The 22650-nt window shown below is 41.9% G+C and overlaps 1 protein-coding gene across 1 annotated transcript in view; it reads left to right on the top strand.

Moving 5' to 3' along the window:
- The window catches only part of grik4 (glutamate receptor, ionotropic, kainate 4), a 154274-nt gene that overhangs the window by 83730 nt on the left and 47894 nt on the right, over window positions 1–22650 (top strand). Inside the window, exons 7-8 of the mRNA XM_061073199.1 lie at window positions 17482–17643; window positions 21736–21888. Coding sequence (XP_060929182.1) covers window positions 17482–17643; window positions 21736–21888 — 315 coding nt within the window. The remainder of the gene's footprint in view (window positions 1–17481; window positions 17644–21735; window positions 21889–22650) is intronic.

The raw sequence follows: 22650 nt of genomic DNA, 5'->3' as shown, positions 1-22650 counted from the left end.
GGGTGTGGGTGTGTGTGTGTGTGTGCATACATGTTAACTTTTAATAGTAACAGGTGTTCCAGTGAAGATATTTCCTTTATCCTCAGGGAGCAAATACCATTTCTGAAGTCAATTTAAATGTTACACTTATCTCCTCCTCCCTCACCTTTCCGCCTGGAAAGAGCTTTTACATCAGACGACCTGTGACCTGATACATTTACTTATTGCTGACCGTCCTTTCTATGAACATGGTCAAATTAACCACATAGGAAAAGGCTCTGTGGCTAAATTAATCCTGCAACACGTAAGAATTTACATATCCTGTGATGTTTAAAAAAAAGCAGTTACACATGGTGGATGTGAAATGAGCGGCAGCTTGCATGTTTGTCTTTTTCTTAACACATAATGTTTTATAGTGTATTAATGGGAGGCAGCCTGGTGTGTTTTGCCAGTGTGGCGTCTGTTAGAAATCATCTTTACTCAGAGATTTTTGTTTTTACTTCGACTTTAGTTTGACTTGTGTTTAGTTTCAAAAGGAGCTCTGCATTTCATTTTCACATTTGGAAAATATAGACGGAGATGACACATAAAGCTCAGAGATGTGAGTCTTTACTGTCTGTGAATATTTATTTGGTTGTGGCACAAAGTTCATAGCTTATGATTCTTTCGTTGCTTACATAAGTCTGACTTCTGTCTGCTTCGGTTTAAACATTTTTTTTTAGAAATGTTCACCATAGTCTCTAATAATTAATTGATTGATGTTATCATTAAAACATAGGACCCAAATACATTGATATACAGGTAAAATAAGTTCTACTTTGAGGTTCAAATTAGAGTCAATAACCATCTGATGTGTCTTTAGGGTGGGAACCCTCACTGTAGATTCTGATCAAAAGAGCATCAAATTCACCAAATTGCTGTCAAGACTTTTCAGTCGATGGTTTAGTTTGCATGATGGAACAAGTGAGTGTTTAACCCAGAGGCACATACTGTGAGATTTGATGATTATGATTTGCATTGCAATGGGAAGCCGCAGCATTAGAAACACGTACTGCACAATATAATGTCCTACAGCAGGAAACTGTTTATGTCAATGACTCCTATAAATCATTGTGATTTTAACACACATTTCCTGGCTAATTCATCTTGACCTCATGTGCATAGTTTGACCTCCAGCTCCGCTCATACTGTCTTCTCACCTTTTTTCGTTGTTGTAGAATCACGGGTTGTGTGTTTTTCTTTTTCCCCTTGCTGGGAAGAGCTAATGTTAGGTCCTTAATAAAGTGGTGAATGCAGATGAAGTGCAACGTTTTTAATGTGCTTACATTTATCCTGATTATTTACTAGAGTTCTGTATAGAAACACTGTAGATGTGCTGGCATAATCATATACACAAGCTCATATATAAACTTTTATGACCTTGTGTATTTCTTATTAGGCAGGAGAACCGGTCGGGTGAGTCAAGGAGAGGAATAACAGGAAATACAGATTTTATACCAGATGCAAACCTGGAACATTTACATTTTTACGATATGATAAAATTCACGGTATTTATGTGCTGCTTTCCCAGTCTCATCGGTCCCGTACCTTATACGGCTGAGGAGGCATGTGAAGCCTCCATTGGCAAGATGCAGAGCCTTTAATGCTCGACACCTAATGAATGTGTGTGACAGCAGGAGCACTGCTTGTAGAAATGCTCTATGAATGTTTGCACTAATAGGTGAATTGGACTCGTACTGTAAAAGCATTTTGAGTGCTTGATAAAACTGGAAAGGTGCTGTATGAATTCAGTCAATTTACCATTTACCATTTAACATTTACCATTTACCATTTACATAACATAAAATTAAAATGTTCCAGGTTTGAATCTGGTTTGAATCATAAAACTTTTCACGTTTCATGTCGTCCGTCGGCGCTCGTCTGACTGTAATTACGGCACTTACACAAAACATTAGAGACACTTCAAAAGCAGGGAAAGCATGACAGACACCTGATTGCTTCATAAAGGATGACACATAGTTGCACAATGTAGATTGTACTCACATCGGAGGCAGTTTAGAAGATGAAACAGACACCACTGTCTCACGTGCAATGTGTGAGAATTACTCACAGTACCTTTATAAATAATTTGTGAAGCATTTAAGCTGCGACTGGAAACCATCAATCACGCAGCTTTATTAAAAGTAATGATAAATGCACGACTTTCTTAAGAGACCGTCTCATGATTAACTATGCATGAGCTAACATGAGATGATGCGGTTGTGATTCACTGATGAATCAGAAGAAACGTGCGGTGAACATAATTGCCCGTGATGTATAACTCCGCTGCAAACCGTAATCAGTGGAGTTTATTCCTCTGAAATCCCACCATTGCCTTACAAGTTGTTAAGGCTTAGGACACGTTCATTTTTCTTAAATGATTCCCTCCTCCGTCTCCATCTCTCTGTTCTCTCCCTTGTTTCCCCCTCTCTTCTCACAGCGTTCCCTCCTCCCGTCTCCACTCCTCTGCTGACACTTAATTTATCTGCGTTTCTTGACATCTCTGACTAACGATTTGCCGGACTGCTCCCCTGCCTAATCTGTTTCACCTGAATCATCTCGAGACGCACATCAACGTCCTCACACAGCTTCCCCTCTCCAGTCAAGGGGGGGGGGGGGTTCTGTCATGCCTATTTCTGGATATGACAACTTTGAGGCTAATTTCGGTTTTTGTTTTGCTTCTTGAGTGATGCGTTGATTTTATTAATCCTATTTTTGAGACGGCAGAGAAGGAAGATTCGGTCGGGTAATTCCAATCGGGAAATAAACAAGTCAAGTTGTTTTCATCCTCTCGCGTCTCTCTAATAATTTATAAGTTTGTTGCTCATATATGGTGTCAGTCAATTTATTACTAAAGTCTCTATGGAGAACATGGATGTGAAAGATTGACTATCAATTGAACATAACTAGAGCTAATGATCATCGATGGACGCTGCCTGGTTTTGGTTTGACTATTGAGCACAAAGGCATCACTTAGATATTGTCAAGCATTGTTTCTTTTAGTTCACTTAGCGCCCGTTCAGTTTCCTCTCTTACGCTAGGGCCACTTACCACCAGCAGTAAATCTACTGGCCATTAATTGTTAGATAGAAGTCGAGGCCCTCGGGTCACAGTGGGCGGAGAGATTCAAACAAAAACACACTTCGTGGAGGGGCGAGAAATCTCAACAGCTCCGCAGGGTTTCTACAGCTTCTCTCTCCGTGAAGACAACTTTGTTTAAGAGGAAGCGAGTGGACGACATCCTGCAGCTTCCTCAGCTGGAACACAATCCAACACACGGGCGTGCACACTGGAGACACACACAGTCAAATGCACTGATGGAAACAATCAAAACAAACGCAGAACCCACACACACACACACATACACACACCCTCCCCACTCCCCTCCATGGCTTCCATCTAAGTGATTTGTATCCTGCGATCCGAGCTATTCGGCAGGATTGAATAAATCACATCAGCTTGGCAGTGACTCATCACATGTTGACGGCGTGCCTAATGTCATTTGAAGGTTAGGTGAGCACGGGATCGGGCCTTGCAGCGCCTGGCGTGGCACACTTTCACTTTGTGATGTCATTTTGAGTCTTGATGAAAGCGTGCGGGCTCGCTCTGTCTCTCTCTCACACACACACACACACACACACACACACACACACACACACACGACTATCAAAAACACGCTTTGACACCCAGAGCCGGCAGACGTATTATCCGTCTCTGCAACACACACACACACACACACACACACACACACACACACACACACACACACACACACACACACACACACACATACACACACACACACACACCTCTGCCTGTTTGTTTTGTTCTTCATGTTCCATTTCCCCTCCACACACCCGTGATCCCTCTTGTCACTGCAGTCATTGTCATGCATCCATGCCTGAAGAGCTGCCAGCGCTTCCTGACTATCTCTCGCACACGCACACACAGACACACACACACACACACACACAACACACACACACAGTTAACCAGTGAACACGCGCGCCCAAATGAAACTCCAAGTGAGTAAACCCATGTACATGCTCACCCACACAACATCCCATCGCTCCCAGTCGCACATGCCTGCAGTTGTATCGTCTTCTCCCTCTTATCTACCTGCCTCTCCGTCTGCTTCCAGGAAATAAGCTGTGTGTGTTTTTGTGTCTGCTGGTGTTGCTGCTCATAAACCAGCAGCGGTGATAGAGAAGCAACCTGCATATTTGATTCCCACTCATCTTTCTTTCTTTCACCTTCCCGTCTTTCTCCATTCATATTTCTTGGAGCTGATTGGCAGGTTTGTATAGAAGCGTGAGGAAGGGAGTACGGTCTGACTTCTGAAGCATGGCTGATGCTGTTATTCACGAGTTAATCCCTATTCTCTCCAACACCCTGACCTGCTCCCCGCCATTTGTTCTTGGTTCTGGGCTTTACGTGCTTCACGCTTCTTTGTATTCCTCCCAATGCTTTCAAATGTTAAAATGCTTTATTATTCAGTGTAACACAAAAAAGAAGATGAGGTATATGCTAACCTTCTTCGACCTGCACAATTTCTCCAATTGTCTCTTACTCCAAATATTTAGTTTTCTTCCTCTGCTTTCCTGGAGGTCGCCCATGCCTCTGTACCTCTGTCCCTCTGTCACTCTGTGCCCGTGGAGGAAAGTTAGTATTTGCTGTCTGACCTTGTCCTGGTAGTTTCACCTCTTTTTTCCGTGCTGCTAAAACCTGCTTCCCCTCGGTCTGTCTTCCACTTTCGGCTTCTCTCCCCCACTCTGTATTTTTCTGTCTGGATGTGCATGGCCTTGATAAAAAATATTGTCTAGGTGATACAGAATTCAATTTCAAAAGTTTATTGTTCTGGTCTCATCCCATATCTGTGAATGTGAATGAATGAAGGTAACATTCCTATAAAAAAATGTAACAAAAAAAATCACTTTACGTCAACCTCGCCTTCCACCTCATGTTCTCTGGTACAGAAGACTTATAAATCCCCCCCTCAAAAAACCTCTTGTCACTCAAGCTGCTTTAGAGGGCAGCCACTGTGACTGTGAAAATGATTGGGATTTAATTAATTCCCCTCCACGGCTTATGTAAAGTTCATATTTCCCTGTTTAGACACAGAGTTTGAGAATTAATCAACTGAGTAATAGGAAAGGTAATAGGCTACGTGGACGGTGACAACACAGAGGTGCATCCAGCCAGAATATAAACTATGTGACGATTATGTCACAACAACTGTGTTTCACCAAATAATGTCTGCATGCTACTCATTTTGTAATGCAAAGACGCCAGCTTACTTTGAGTTACGCTTATTGTGTTGGAGGTGTGGGGAGCACACTAACACAACTGCACCCTAGATGGAAATTCTTCTGATGCTTCAATTTATACATCCCACATTTGCACAAATGGTAGTTTCTGGTTTGGTCGTTTCAAAGTCTCTGAAAGATCAAGTTGAGCAGACGAAAAAAAACAAAGTGCTGTTATTATCATGGTAGTGTTCCTATCTCAATTATCTAGATTGTGTTGAAATGTTAATCCCAGTCCTTCTTCTCTTAAAGAGGTCACCCATAAAATTACCTCTGCCAAGTTGATTATGTTTTGTTTGTTAGTTTGCAGGATTACGCAAAAACTGCTCAACCAATTTTCGCATGAGCTTTTGTGGAGGGGTGAGGAAGGATCCAAGGAAGAGCCCATTAAAACGTAGTACGGATGTGGATCAGGGGGCGGATCCACAAATACATAATACATAATTTGTCAGAGAATAGATCATTTATATTGATGAAAAAACTTCAGCCATGTTTAGAGGACTGATATTTATGAGTGTCTGCAATTTGGTGCAGATTCTAATAAAAATTTGGATCTAGTGAATTTATATGAGGTTTCTTAAGGGAACTGATGGGCCTTGGCGGAGGTGTGTGCTCTACTCAGTGCCCTATAATGGAATGAAACTTCTATGTCTCATTACAAAAAAAAACGGATTCTTCTCTTTAACTTTACTAACGTTATCTATGCTATCACCACTGTCTACTGACCAACATGTTGGGGAACACATAAGCTTCCCAGATGTTGACAGTCTACTTATAGGGTCAACTTCAATGCCATAACTCCTGAATCCAAAACTATAAATCCATATTTACAATGGTATAGGTCAGGGCCTTCCTGATGGCCTGGTTGGATAAGGTGTGTACGCTGTCCCCCTGCTATCCTACTTTTGATTTAGATTATATTTGATGATGACTACCATCCATCTTCCAGATATCCTCCATCCTGCCTCTCTGCACCATTAACTATTCAATAAAGTCATCAAGGAAGGGATCAACGCCTCGGCCATTCTGTCCTGTGAACTGCTGCAGAGAAAATTTCCGTAAAGGCTTGAGAAGAATAGCGAGTACTGGACGGCTATGGTATTCATTTTTGCTGCAGCAGCGCAGCCCTGCTGCTGACTCTGGGATTCACCTGCCAAGTTTGTATATTCATTTACAAAAGATGGAAGGTATTCCTCTGGATTTGAAAGTAAAAAACATTCAACTCCGAAAGTCATAACCCACCGGTGAACCTACGATTATTTAAATAGCAGTTACCTGTTTCAAACTGCCCTGACACGTACCTCACAACTTCTAAACCATTCACATATGATATTATGACATATCCAGATAACACTGGATTTTTCCCGATTGGCATCATAGTTGTTGTAGTTAACTATGTTATTGTCCAGTAATGTTGCAGCCAGGTCCCTTGTATGAAAAGGTCTTAACAACCGCTGAGTAAAATGCCCTATTGACATTTCCAATCAGCTCAATATTTCCCAGCTCAACTAAGCTGAGCTTCATTTTCTAATCATTTATTTATTTCCATATTTTGAAGACAGTCTATTAAACCATCATCCATCTATTGTGGCCTCACGTGCTCAAATAAGCACCAACTGGAAGAGAAGAGCTCATGTAAGGTATCACAGTGATGAGGTATTATTACTGGTTGTGTAGTTTGCATTAGGGCAGAGAAGCAAACTTCCACCTCAGACCCTTTTCGCCACTGATTGAAATTATTATCTGATATTCTATAGAAAAGACCCACAAGTCTATTCAAAGCCAACGGTTTTCTGCAAGTGTTTCCACTTAGGGCAAAAAGTTAATGCAATTATATGATCTTTGTTATCTTCAAATCTTGTAATGTATAATTGGTTCATTAACAATTTAACAGCACAAGCAGAACACTTTGGTTGCTGAGATGGCCGTCCACATAACAAACCTCTTTTCTCCTTTCCTCACACAAAAAGAAAAAGACAGAAAAACACATTGACATTCGTATCAGTATCCATGAAGGGCATTCATTAATCATTTATGTCTAGCTTTCAGGGGTAACAGGGTGGGATGTGAATAGCTCTGTTCATGTAAAAAAATTGAAATTGATTAGGATTCATGAAGTGAGCGAGCGTGATTGAAGGTATAGTGACTTTTAAAGAGCAGTGACACTAATGAAATCCAAAGTCTGCCTGTAGAGTGGGAACGTGCATTTTAGAATATATGGTATTCAATTAGAATGTTGAATAGTTGTTGACTGACATGTGGAGATGGTAGAGTGGACATAGTGACAATTTATGCCCTGGCATGTCAAACCTCCTTAGATTATCACACTTAATATAACTTACCATTGATTAAAAACACACTTAGAAGCCTTATTTCCATACAATTATAAGACTTAAAGTCCCCCGGTCTCTTTCTATCTGTAGCTGGCTGTTTGTGTGAAAAGGAATAAATAATTTATGCTGGTGCTCCAACTCTGGGGCTCAGACCTTTGCGGAGTTCTGTCGTATTGATTACTCCATGTCAGCCCTATTACCTGCAACTCCCCCTCCGAGCCCTATGTCCGGATGACTCAGTGTTGACAATTGTATTACAGCCTATTATCTCCCAAATCCCAGGGCTTGAGTCCCGGCTTACTGTGGGATCTGCTTTGGAAAGGGGAAATTGCCTGCTTACTTCATACCTGACTTCCTTTTTACGCTCTATAACTTTCCTCCCGGCATCGTCCCACAATCCCACATCCACCTGGTGACTTCTGTCCTTCCTTTCCTCTTCCCTTTATATTTCCTCATAGCTTTATTGGTCACTGACATTCTTTAATCTCCTTCCCTCCCCCCTTATATTCAAGACCACTTTTTCTCCCCCTCTTTCACCCATCTCGAACCTGCCATGTACCGTGTAATAAGCCAGAAAGAAACCTGCCGACACAAAGTCACCACAAGCCAAGATTCATTTCTCTTTTCACTCCACTTCGTGTGTAATTTATCAAAGAAGTTACATGTGTGCTTTGTAAGGAGGGCGCCCCTTAAAATGGAATTGCTCACAGCGATCCTTCTAAAAGAGTGAATACAAGAGTGCATTTGCTTGCACGAGCTTTAGTTTCTTCACTTTGTTGATTATCTTTTGCTGTAAATCAGCGTCGGCGGTCAGTGACCTCACTCAGCCTGATGTCATGCCTCTTTAACTAATCACACATGTGACTTTGGTTGTGCCAGTGCATTCCAACACTTCTGATAACATCTACCAGAAAGCACATTTATGGAATCCGTGGCAAATATTGCAAATTGGCTGTTTTAATCAGCCCTGATGGAGCTTTAATTTGAATGAAAGGCATAACTGTTGTTGTAATCTGATTATCGCTCAGCCCAGACAAAGAAATCAAGATGGAAAGTTCAATACACGGTCAAGCTGTGCTGATTGCAGAGATGATCGTGTCCAATCAGGATTAATGAGGGACAATCACTACGTTTACATGCACACTAATACGCTGCTATGTATTTTTAAAATATTATAATACTGTCTTCATAAATTTGATATGGGTCATGTAAACAGCATGGATAAGCCAAATCTGGTCTTACATATAATGTAGCATTTTCTGATTAAGACATTTGGCATATGTCGAGCTGAGAGTAGCACAAACACATTCCCTCGTGAACTAAATGAGGAAAATAAGGATTAAAAGGTAACTAAGGACAAGGGAATTAATTGCATCTAAATTATTTTTAAATTGCGGCTAGCGGAATTCACAGTAATGGTCACAGAGGACAGAAAGCAGCTACACGGGATTTGCAACATATCTGAAATTAAAGTCAGGAAATGCTATGTACTACAACAAATTTAAGGTATTTAAATGGCACTTATTTATAGCACTTTGGAGTTTTGCTTTTTTGAAGAAATTGTACTTTCTCTATTCTTGTTGTTCTAGGTTTGTACCCTCATGGTTGAGTGCACTTATTGTAAGTCGCTTTGGATAAAAGCGTCAGCTAAATGAAATGTAATGTAATGTAATGTAATGTAATGTAATGTAATGTAATGTAATGTATTATGTGCAGATTATACAAAGCAATATTCACTGCCACTACATGACATGAATCACCAACACCTCCAGCCTCCCTTCATGGGGTTTCCTCTATATTCTGTGGGTGTTGTGAAGCCTGGTGTAAATTGCCTCCTGAAACAACAACAAGAGCAGCTGAATAAAGTTACCCTGTGTGCCAGAGAGCCAAGAAACAAATATCCAGCTTAACCGCCGCGCAGACTGGAAGAATGCATCTCACCCAAAATCCATTTCACCGGGACTATAAAAATACGATTTTGCTGAAGCTTTTCTCATTTAACAGCTCTGCAGTGTTTAGGTTAGACGTGTGTTTAAACATGCTACAGCGTGGAAAAGGTGTGAAATTGTCCACCTGGGTGTCTTGTTTACACTGTTGTGAGCTGGAGACATCTCACTTTCACAGGAGAGACTCACAACACCAACATGCACCGAGATAAACCTGTGTCTGGACCACCAAGGCAAAGACCAGACGACTAACTCACAACACACACAGATAGTGATGCCATAACTCTTGTCTCATGTTTAAATCTGTGTAGAATCTTAGGTTAGAAAACTCTCAATGTGCTTCTTCAAAACCAAATCTGAAAGTGGCAGCAAAACCCCCCTCACTACAGGACTGAGCCAGCCACACCAACATCACCTTTGCCAGTCAACATATAGATTAGGTGTGGTTGAGGTTTGGTTTGACCAGGGAACACAGAATCCTGATCTACAAAAAATAAAAGCACAGCATAGCAAATAATATAAAAACCAACCTGAACAAGAGGATTTAAATCCACACAGAGATTTCCTTTACATATATTCCTTTTTATTGCGGCTCTTTTGTCTTTTATCTCAGTTCCAAAGCTGAGGGGTTTACCTGGTCTCGATGAGAAACAGTCAGGTGATCGATGTGAAACACTAAAGGCTTCACGGAGATGAGCGGTGTTTAGATGGAGGCTTATCTCCTTTACCTTTCTGTATTTCTTTTTTTCTGTCTCAGTATTTCAGCTACCCAGTAGTCCAGCCCGTTGCCGAGTCTAGGAACCCTTTCTGACTCCCCAGTAAAATAATCTTATATTGGAATGCAAAGCTTTTCAATTAAAAGAAGCAGACTTTAAATTTTGCTTGACTTTGAAGGATTTTCTCGTTTGAAATTTAATATTTCCCCTTTTCATCTCTTATGGTCTTTTTATGAAATCCTGCTGGGGTTTGATTGAATAGCTTACTGGAAAAAGATAGACTGTTTCAGATTCCAACCATATGCCAGTGTCTGCAATATTCACAATGTTTTTGTCCTCCACCAGCCTACGAATTATTCTGGGCATAAGGTCTCTGCCTCACAAATAGGTTGTTACTGTTGTAGGTCGGACATAATTCCATGAATAATGGAATAAAATTGGTAATTTGTTTCCAACACTCTGCAGGAATACTGCCAGATTGTTGTGATATATGTGGCCATTAAAAGCTTCGAAAACAAAGCTAATGTATCAACCCTGCTGCACCGAGGTACACTCTATGGTAATCTCATGGACATCTCACAGCAAATGAAACGAACTGGCCGCCGGCAATGGGCTGACGGGTTAGAGACCTGCTCAAGAGGGATGACTTGGTTCAGTGAACGCACAGACAGCAAAACAACCACACAGCAACTGGTGAGCAATCGGCGATGCTGCAGTTAAAGTTCTCACATCTAACTGCGGTAGATTATTGCATTGGGTTTAATGGACATAAAGTTCAGTGAATCATTCTGCCAATTTTGCCATTACATCCCAGGTTCATAACGAGTCTGCAGAAAAGGACGTCCGGAAGAGCTCCCTCTCTCCTCCTCCTCCATTCCATCCCACGCTCGCTGAGAACATTGTAATTAAAAGGCTGCGGGAGGCTTTAGAGCTCAGCCTGAATTTGCGCGGCAATTGATACAAGCATGAAATGACTTATTGCCAAAAACACTGCATGAACATTCCAGCTATTAGCGAATAATCATGTGCCACTGGAAATGGATCTCATTGCAGAGCCGGAGTCAGGCCCTGAGGTTTTATCCTGTTATACCGTTCCCCCGGAATAAAATGAGGGATGTCATTAATTAGTATTTTAATATCAGGGAGATCGATATGCAATTTACAGAAATGATACTGATGTCATAGGCCAATGAAGCTGTTTGTTTCATCTCAGCGTTGCCAGAGAGATAAGTAGTGGAGATAATTTTTCTTTCTTTCTCAACTTGTCAATGATGATTATCACCACTGACGGTTCTGTCTTTATCTGGGACACATTTCACAGGGAAAAAAATATGTATCTTTCCCATCTGAGGGATCAGCAGCTGAAGGACATGCCATTCGCCTGTCTGCTTAAAGCTGCTCTAATCAACATTGTTATAATCATAATAACGTAACAAACAACTACATAGTCCCGATGAAATGGAAAGAGGTCATTCAAAGTGACAAATATGCACAGATGTATCACCAAGCTCCGCGGCTGCCCTCACATGTATACAGAGCTTGTTTTAATCTTCAGCTCCAGCTTTATTGTTTGGTTCAGTCTCAACGCTCTCATTAGTTTTGTCTCCAGCAGCAGCAAATCCTCTGATAACCCCCCCCTCTGTATGCAACGCGCCTGCCACCTAAAGGCAGACAAGTAGATAGAAACTAGCTGGTGAACATATCGGAGCATTTAGAAACAGAGATACAGATATATCTTTCTCAGAATTGGTTAGAAACTTTAAAAGAGCTAGAAGTAGAAGTAGGCTGAAGATTCAGACTTTCCAGGTTGGTCTGAATCCAAATATGATGATCCGGATTGTGGTCCGGAAAAAGAGACCAAAATGTATTATGACCAAAAGAGGTGGTCTTAGTCCCGATCAAACTACACCATGGTTTGTTTCGTTTTCATTGGAGAGTTCAGACCTTGGAACCAATTGCTGGAATTTGACCTGACTTTCTCGAAACTAATTTACTAATATAACTAGGATGTTTATTTGGCAGGGTTCCACTTCTGAAGTTGCTGGTGCTGGTGGTAATACCATAAAATGTTCAAAGTAGCAACCAGATAAACAAAATTAACGTGTCAATATCAGACGCACGCCCATCTACAAACCAAACAATGTCAAGTACAGGTAGACACAGCCCACGTAGGTGATGACGACAGGAAGTATGTACAGAAAAGTCTTAAGTACGCTCCTTAAATTACAATGTTGAAACCAAAAACTAACCGGATCCCGTGTAAACAATTTAACAGATATCAACGACCTTGGTTCAGACAATGGCCCCATTCATCAATTAGACACAAACACATTTCCAATTGCATTTTAATGTTGTTGTTTATCTGCCAGTTGTCCACACAGTTAATTGTTTTCAACACATTAAACAACTACAACATTATAAGGTAATAATACCTCAGAGTTTACTGCTTGTTGCACTGCTCCCAATTGGCTAAAAATCAATTACTGCTGCTTAACCCATACCTCTGCTTATGCTAATTAATGGCAGAAAATATAAAACATTTATCCTTGCAACAGTGCTCAATACTCCTTTACTCTATTTAAAACATAACGCCTGTGAGTCATTTAATGTGTAGCTTCCATTTATTTATCTGAGTCATTATTGCAGTGTTCCTCCACAGCAGCACTGTGATTATCTGCAGTTCTCAAACTTCAGCAAACTCCATTAATTTTAATGCCACTTTAAAAAAACTCCTCAAACAAACAAAGTGTTCAGATGACTCAAAGTCATTGAAATACTCAGACTATTCATGCATTAAACATAACATGAGTGTGAAGGGACAGTATGAAATCAGCATTCCAATATTCCCTGCACTGCATGCATGCATATTACCAAAGTCCTCTCACAGTAAGCTATGAGTTTTCAGTTACAGGCTGTTGCTATGCATGAAGCAGAGCTGGATTCAGGAGATGCCCCTGGAGCCTATGGGGAATTGCTATAGTCCCAACATTTCTATCCTATTTGAGGAGATGAGAGAAGTGAAAGAGGCTGCTTCATGTTTGTGATCCTTTCTAGGAGGGTGGATTTATAGAGGCTCACACAACTACGAAGGAATTTGTTCACGTGTGTTTCTGTATGTGCTAGGAATGTGTAGGGGACGAAGAGGTAGAGTTCATGACGGTGCATCGGGCTTTCAGCAGCATCCGTTCTCCTGGGATCTCATTATTCACTGTTCAAGGAGTAACCAACAGGAAGTGGTCACACGTTCAAACATGTGTGTCGGCGAATGTGTGAATGCTCCGTTAAGTGAAAATTCTATAAAAGACATAAAAGAGACACATAGATTAAAACAGGAACCGGAAATGTAGAATAGATGAGACGATTTTGAGATTTTCAGAGGTAAGGGGGAAGGAGTTGCGGAGGTGGAGTAACATTTTTTGGTTGGTTGGCTCGGCTCCCAGCTGCTGATTGATCTCCAGGTGACAGCCAGTGTCGGGGGCCCTTGGCCAGACTGTCATTCCCTGGCACCCCGGCCCGCTCCGTTTTGCTCTGTTACTCCCGCCCCCCCCCACACATACTGCTTTTTAAGCTCCCAGTTGTGCCAACTAATCTCTCACCTTCCTCCCTCTCCATTGATTGAACTCTCTCAGTCATTCTCTGCCGCTGTCGTCCTCATCATCATTATGCTCCTCCGCCCTTATTCTGACCCTTCTGTGGAGACGGTTGGATTTCTCCTCTTCTACCCTCCAACTCTGCCACTGCCATTCGCCCACTGCTGGCAACCAACTGTCCTCTACCAAGCACTGTTAATCTTACACCTCCCATTTAGTATGCAAAAGGCCATAATTGCTTATGTGAAGGGATTTAGTTTGGGTTTGCGTACACTCGTGTGTGTGTCTGTGTGTGTGTGTGTGTGTGTGTGTGTGTGTGTGTGTGTGTGTGTGTGTCTGTGTTTATTTGAATCTCAATGTGCAGCGGTGCTATGGTGTCTGTGCCTTCCGAGCCCACAAATGCACCACATTAGTTTCCTTCAGACATGGCCCAAGGATATTTCTGGTGACCTTGGTCTTCAGTGCATACGTGGCGATGTGCATGTGTTGCTCAATTATAGGGATTTAATTTTCCCGCGTGTGGGTGTGCGCATGATGCACTCTGCAGTTTATGTTTGTGCCAGCACATGCATACGTGCGGGCAGCCTTGAGGGGCACGCTTAATGAAAGGCTCGTTTGCACAGTCCTGCCTCTAATGATCTATTAAAGTACACTTACCCAGTAATTATATGGCCGGTCCCAAAAGGCTTATAGAAGACTCCACAAGGGAGAGCTAAAGATCGAAGCAGACTATGGAGAAGCCAATGCATTTAATGTAATTTATGTGAATCAATAATATTACGAAGATGACCTTTGCTTTGAGTTTATAATGAAATAAAATACTTGAAGGAAATGAGATTTTTCTTCTGACGTAAGTACGCGGTTGGGGTTAAGTGTTGCTCGAGCTTTTCCGGGGAACATGTAATCCCTCTCTCCGCCCATTCACTGTGCTCCATGTTCCACAGCTGCGATTATATCCACCTTCACAGTATGACCAATTATTAAAATCTCTATGTTTGAAAGTAAAAAAAAATCAAGAGTGCCAGACGATCAGTTTAACTGAGTAATGTTTTTCAAATTCGTTAGAGGAGTGACAAAGAACAGACAGCCTCTCCTCTAACAAGACCAATTAGAGCATTAGCCTCATCATTAACAGAAGTTCTGCGGCAGCGTGCAGCCCCTCGGATTTCAGTGTCTTCTCATCGGATTTCAGTGTTTCTCATCAGTGTTCTCATTAAACATGTTTTACTGTTCCTCTTCTCCCTCAAATCATGATGAGATTTGTCTTAGAAATGCTCGCTTTGCAGTATTTCTCGGCGGCGAAACACATTTTTAATCAGCTCTATTTTTGGTGGCGTTTGTTTTGTGATTTTAAAAGAAACTGCTCGGGATTTATTTTTGTTAAATTGAGTGCAAGTGTAAAAGTCATCTGCAGACTTGGGCACACACACTGGAGGTGCAATGCAATCCAATTTGAAAGCACTATCGGAGCAGGATGAATAACAATCACGGCACGAAGGATAATTCACTCGCATATTGTGACAGTGTGGGTGTGAGTTTAAACAGCGGGAGGACGTGTAGCTAACATGGCTCAACATTGGGATTGTGTTAGTTACTGTTCTCTCAGGTTGAGCCTGGCACATAATGAAAGAGGTGGGGTTAACATAGATATTAATATCGGCAATGATCAGTCAGATCCTGTCACCCTCTTTGAAGCCAGCAGGATTTTCTTCTATTGGATGAGGGGGAGAATCAAGTCCTTGTTCTTGTAAAAGTGATTTTACTTTCCCGGAGAAGTCTCTAAGCTCAGATAGACGAGGTTATGTCACAAAAAAGTGCACAGAGCTTCCAGATACATCACAGATATTATTCCTGTAGAGTAAGTAGTGCTGCTCAGGACAGATTTTATTCATATATCTCATACATATCTCAGTCTGTAACCCTCCCTCCCTAACTCTCTTATATATGCCTCATTTCTGATGTCATAGTTCTCACCTTTTATCCTTTGTCCTTGCGTACCTGGAATATATTTTTGAGCTCCTTGTTTTTGACATGCAGTCGTTCCTGCTGCACGTCATCATAACTAAACATTTGGGGTTTTCAGGTTCCATGGGAGGTTGGAGTCAGGGAATAATAAGCCTCCCACTCAAAGTCAATACGCTTTCTCCTGCCCCGCTTTGCTCCGAGACTCTATCAGCGCAGTCACCCGCAGTGGAGAGACTCACGCCTGGTCCTCTCCTGGTCTGAGAGCTTTTTCTACCCACCTGCTTATCAGTTATTTAATTCAGTGACCTATTCACTCTTTTTGTATGAGGGTCCATTATCCGATCTGGCTCCCTTCTCATGCATTTTTCTGTCTCAGATGAAAAGGACAATTTTCCCGGGCTTTGATTTAGCTGTTTTTCATTTTTCGGGTTTGCGACGTCGCCGTGCGCCTGTAGACTTAGTAAGCTTTGATATCTCCAGGAGCCAGTCAAGATTTGGATTCAACTGACGAGTTTTTGTGGTTTGTTTGTTTTTGCTTTTTAAAAAAAATAAGATTTTGACTTAATCCTTGAGGCTGGTACCGCACAGGATGTAGGGTTGGCAGGAGGTCTGAAGGAGGGGAGCAATTTGCAGCTTTGATCATTCCTTTAGAATGAGAGACAATTGTTCTTAATAGTTTCGGTTCTTCATATTTACACGCACGTCTGAGTCTTTGCAAAATTGATTGTCCACGGTAAGTCGTCCCAGTTTCTCCTGCCAACTCTTTCCTCACACGCCAAACCTTTTTTAGATTTTCTACTGGGGCCTCACTTTTGCTGCTCCCTATCCCCTCCAACCCCGTCTTACCTTCAGAGTCCCCGGCCCTGGTAACAGACAGATAGGTAGACTGGGCTTGGTCTGGCTGTCATAAGCTAGATGGCACAACGGGCTGCCAGGCGAAGGCTGCCACCTGAGGGGAGAGGGACTGGGTTCTGACACCTCCATTAACCTTCAGGAGACGTCTATCCCCCGTCACACCCTTGTCTCCTTTCTCCTCTGCTCGTCCTCATCTCTATCTCCACCTGTCCCCTGTCTGCAGTTCCCCAGGTGGAGAAAACTACATTATCCCCGGAGTAAAAGGACCCAAATAACTAAAAACCAGTATTTACCTCCTGGAGCATTTCAATATGCCATATGTTTCTATATCACTTTTTCGATTATCTGTCTCAGTGTCCTCATTTTCACCATTTTCCGTCCATCTCTAATTAGCCCCTTAGCTTCCACTGTTCATACAATGACCTGTATGTCAGGAAATACACAAGACCGGTGCAAAATACTGGATTTGGTCCAGTGGTGCGTGGCTAAAAGGAGAGAATGAACAAATTGTTGCAGCTTTCTCAATCAAGCGGAATAATGGGAGTTAATGAAACCTGAGTGAGACGGATGTTAATGTGTTTGATTAACACGTGCCCTTTTTACACCGACAATAATTCAATCTAACATTTGAGGTCATTTGAGATAGATTATGGTCGATCACAGCAGAAAATTACACCTTCCATCTAAATAAGCTGCATTCAGCCAGTAATCTTCTTCTCCCTTTTTGCTCTCTCTCTCCTTCTGCCCCACAGGAGTTCCCTCTACTACGGCTGGATGATGTGGTGGATCAACGAGTCAACATAGTCGGGTTTTCAGTCTTCAACAAAACTCATCCCTTCTTCCAGGATTTTGTGCTAAGCCTCAACCGCTCCTGGCAGGAGAACTGTGACCATGCACCCTTCGCTGGCACCCCAGTAAGTAACAACACACACACACACACACAGACACACACAGACACACACAGACATCCTCTCACACACACACTTGGAAGACGAAGCTTACCCGTGTAAGAATAATGGAGGAACCCTCTTTATTTCCTCACAAGGTCCAGACAGGGCCTGCCTGAGGATTACTCTGCCAGTTTACTGCTGTATCCTAAACTCACCGACTGAGACACGGAAGTCACTTAGACACAAAACGCCTGTGAAATACACAAGGATGACATTTATCCAGTTAACTGCGGTAATTGCAGGTGTTGCTGTAGGCGGTTGTTGTTTCCCAGAAAGCTCATTATCAACGTTTGCCACCCTCCTTATTACATTTATAATGGCATCTTCCTCGTTAAGCTCGCTTCAGATGAAATGCAAAGCAAAGGAGTAGCTTATCCTCACAACACCCCAGCCCCCCCCCTTCAATCACTCTCTGTTCTCATCTAAAACAGTGTCAGCAGCTCAACGTTTAACTTGCTGCCACAAATCCCAAATCAAGTTACTGTTTGTGTACGAGTGACTGAGAACTGTCGCAGGAGACAAACTAGAGATAGTTCACTTAACTTTCGCGCTGGCTCAGCAGTTTTTTATGTTCAAGCCCACCATACCGGGTAGAAATATCAGGCCTCATACAAGAACCTTTTATATTCCCATCACAACACTCCTCACGCCTCTGTTACGAGATAGGCTTATCTGAGTTCTCTACGTCAAAGCCAGCAAATAAAATGTCGTAAATTACCCACATAAAGCTGATGAGCGCCACCTATTTGTAAATGACTGCTTGTTTACGAGATGAAAATTTACAGATAGCCCATTAATCCCGTCTGAAGGCAGAGCACTCTCACCCGTTGGCCCCACTCAGAAGTGTCACTCATATAAACGGCATCTGAGAGTAACAAGAGCAACACCAGCTATTATGGTAGATTCAATCCCTGCTCTCAGAGACCAATAAACACAAGCTCAGTGTATCGTGCTGTCAATGTTACTAGTGTTGTGTTGTTTTGTTGTGTTTGTACACATAGAAAACAGTTGATGGTAGAGTGCCTGCATGAATATATACTGTACATACATATTAATCTCCAACTATATATTAATATTAGGTATTAGACATTTTCTATTATGCTGCTTCTTGACTGTGGTCCAGGCAAGACGCGGGACCACACGTTTTGCATTTAAACAAACGATTTGAGTGGCGATTCCAGAGACTTGAGAAACTCAGAAACACAAAAACAAACAAAGAGGCTGACTGTCCTCTTCTTCAGCTGGTTGCACTTATTTGTGCGATGTTCTCATACTCGTAGTCAGGGCCGGGTCTAGACAGGCATGTATGAGGGGGCAGCCACAAATCTTGAGGGGGCATTGTGCTTTATTATATTATTATTATTATAAATTGGGATTTAGTTTGAGGGGGCCAAACATTTATTTGAGGGGGCCAGGCCCCCTCTTGCCCCTGCCTAGACCCGGCCCTGCTCGTAGTGTAACTGCAATTCCATAAATTTGCTCTCCTTTTATGTTGACAACATCCAAAGTTCATATTTAACATATTTGGATATTTACTATGACATTAGAATGACATTAGAATCACACTACAGGATCATTGAGCCAGATAATCTGTTCTGTTAGGCGTAGATCCTGCGATGCCCAACAATTGTCGAGAGGGAGGGATCAGCAGGCATTAAGACGCGATTAAATCGATGCGCCCATCACCCCTCCGTGCCTCACACGAGCCGGGCAGTGCAACAGGTTAAGGATACTTTGAACACAGCATGTAAAAAAAAACAATGTTGCATTCTGTGCACAGCGGGTCACTCGGATACTTCTGAGCCTTCGGCATTTAGGACTTGTGACTAATTAGCTAATAAGTAGAGTGAATAAAAGGCTGATGACGCCAGAGCAAGGAAGTGATGAACTCAATTAGACATGCACATAGATAAAATGCTGTCTTTTCATTAACAGTAATTAGGTCTGGAGGAAATGTAACTTTGGGGCTCACGTACACAACAAATTCCTCTCTTTACATGTGCAGAGCTGTGGGATCGAATGCATTTGAAGATGAAGGCTTGAGGCAAACTAACAGTGCATCTGAAAAACTGCAGGTTGTGACATTTAAAACGGAAAAGTTCAGAGGAGAAGAAGGTTTTACAGGAGACAGATTATTCTGCCTTATAATATCTTGCCGCTCTGTGATGATATTGTTGAATTAACACCAGGTTACCACACAGACACAGGGATGATCTTTATCTTCTACTCAGACTAAAATAGCCGTAGCTACACAAGACGTGACTGTGTTAGTGTCAGAGAACATCAAACAAAACCACAAATGGAAAGATGTTAGGTACAATATAATATTTTTTTGTATAACCTGAAATAGTGAATTCAGCCCATGATGGCACACAACTGGAGTGCACCAGTGACAGAGGAGAGAGGAGAAGCTCATTTTCTTTTCTGACAGGACAGAATACAATTTCGATATGTTAAAATGATATTTTGGATGTGTTGCTGTAATTGCATATTCTTTTGACCTGTCATTCTTAATTAGTGTCATTTTTTTGGCATATTTTGTCCCTAATTTGCATACTAATTTAAACATTGAAGATGCCTTTCTACAAGTGGAAATTCCTTTTTGGATATCTAACATTCACACATGAGTAGCTATTGTCGAAATTGTGTTACTAAATTAACATAATTTATTTCAGATATCTGGAAAGTGTTATTCACACTAGTTAAAATACCAAGCCAACATATCCCTGATTACATTTTGACTACTTAGGAAATTAATTTAGATCAAGATCAATAATTAATATTCTAATTTGGGAGAATTGAGTTGTATTCATCATTAAATAATATGAGGCGCCAAATGTAATTATGTGTAAATGAGTTTTAGAAGAGGTCAATGGTTGAAGTAGACTAGATTTAATTAAGTTATATGCATATATATATACAATGGAAATGTGAACTAGTAGGACATTAAAGGCGAGGTAAGATATAGGTGAAAGGGATCTATTGGCTGAAGTTGGATGTAAAATAACCCTAGTGATGTTGGGGGGGGGGGGCGTGATGGGTATTCAGCTGCAACGTGAAACTTCACAACTAGATGCCTGTAGATCTTTATATGCAGTGTACACACCTGATGATAGTAACTACTCAATATGCTTCAGAGTAGGAAAGACAATCAGAGGGATGGGCAGCAGATTGACATTGCCCATTTAAATGATTTAATTAGAAAATAATACGAAAAATAAATTGTTATTCAGTTTTGTGGCAATTTGACTTTGTTTTTATGCACCATGTGTTTATCCCCATATTTCAAACTAAACTCCATTGACTTGTGTTTGTAATGTCGTTGTGGGCAGTTTTTTTTTTACCTTATCAAACTTAATGTTCATTCCACTTATTATATCAACAAACTGAAGGTTGTAATACTTCACAGTTCCACAGTTTAATGCCCTATTGTAATTATCTTTAATCTCCAGAATTTACCATGCGACAAAAACTCCTCTCAGGCCTGTATCAATATACACCAAACAGCAGAGCAATTTCATCCCTATAGTTCCATTACACAAACATACAGAAGTGACTCTTCCACTCTTCCCTACTTTCTGATATGGGGCATCATGCATTTTAATCAAATGTACATAGCAGGATGCAGTGGTAGTGATGATGAGGCTGTTTGTACAGGGGAGATGAGAGGAAAAGCTGCCTCTCCCACTGTTTTCTGGCCCTTGCTGAGAGAGGCAGGCGGTAATTGGAATAGTCAGGGTGTGCCAGCTTCAGTGGGGATAAGAGTAGGAAGGACAGAGTCTCTCAGAGAGACAGACAGAGAGAGAGAGAGAGAGAGAGAGAGGGAGAGAGAAATGGTTTTCAACGCTGTCAGCAGATCAGAGTCTTTCTAATGATCTAATGGAATAATCTCAATACCACTCCAGGGATGGGTTAACCCCTCACTGACCGCTACCCACTGACACGTTACACTTGCAGTTTGGGTACTTTGTGTTTTTGCAGCGGAGTGAGTGTGTGTGTGCGTGCACAAATTCATAATGTATTCACCTTCTCCCCCCTCTACCTCTTCCTCTGCAGCTCTCCTCAGCGCTGCTCTTTGATGCGGTATACGCGGTGGTGGCAGCAGTCCAGGAGTTGAACCGTAGCCAGAACGTTGGCGCCACTCAGCTCTCCTGCAAGTCCTCCAAGATTTGGGAGCATGGTACCAGCCTCATGAATTACCTGAGGATGGTAAGATTGCCACTGCTGGATGTGCTGGAAACAAATGACAGTGCTGGCCTCTACAATCCTTAGAGAAATAGTTTGACATTTTGGGAAATGTGGCTATTTGCTGTCTTGTGTTAGACGAGAACATGGATACTATTGTCAACGGCTGTACAGAAAATAAGAAACTGCAGCCACTTGGCTGTAAATTGTGTGTTTTGTCGAGTCTTGTTTTATATATAAACTGTGTGTTCTAAAATTTAATTTAATACAACTTTATCAGTACCGGGAGGACAAATGGGAAATATGTGTGTATAGTTGAGCCCTTTCAAAAACACAATGTCTGTCTGTCTGTCTGTCTGTCTGTCTGTCTGTCTGTCTGTCTGTCTGTCTGTCTGTCTGTCTGTCTGTCTGTCTGTCTGTCTGTCTGTCTGTCTGTCTGTCTGTCTGTCTGTCTGTCTGTCTGTCTGTCTGTCTGTCTGTCTGTCTGTCTGTCTGTCTGTCTGTCTGTCTGTCTGTCTGTCTGTCTGTCTGTCTGTCTGTCTGTCTGTCTGTCTGTCTGTCTGTCTGTCTGTCTGTCTGTCTGTCTGTCTGTCTGTCTGTCTGTCTGTCTGTCTGTCTGTCTGTCTGTCTGTCTGTCTGTCTGTCTGTCTGTCTGTCTGTCTGTCTGTCTGTCTGTCTGTCTGTCTGTCTGTCTGTCTGTCTGTCTGTCTGTCTGTCTGTCTGTCTGTCTGTCTGTCTGTCTGTCTGTCTGTCTGTCTGTCTGTCTGTCTGTCTGTCTGTCTGTCT

The sequence above is a fragment of the Limanda limanda genome, chromosome 6 (genome assembly GCF_963576545.1).
Source record: "Limanda limanda chromosome 6, fLimLim1.1, whole genome shotgun sequence".
Lineage (NCBI taxonomy): Eukaryota > Metazoa > Chordata > Actinopteri > Pleuronectiformes > Pleuronectidae > Limanda > Limanda limanda.
This window is presented reverse-complemented; position numbering and strand designations above follow the sequence as displayed.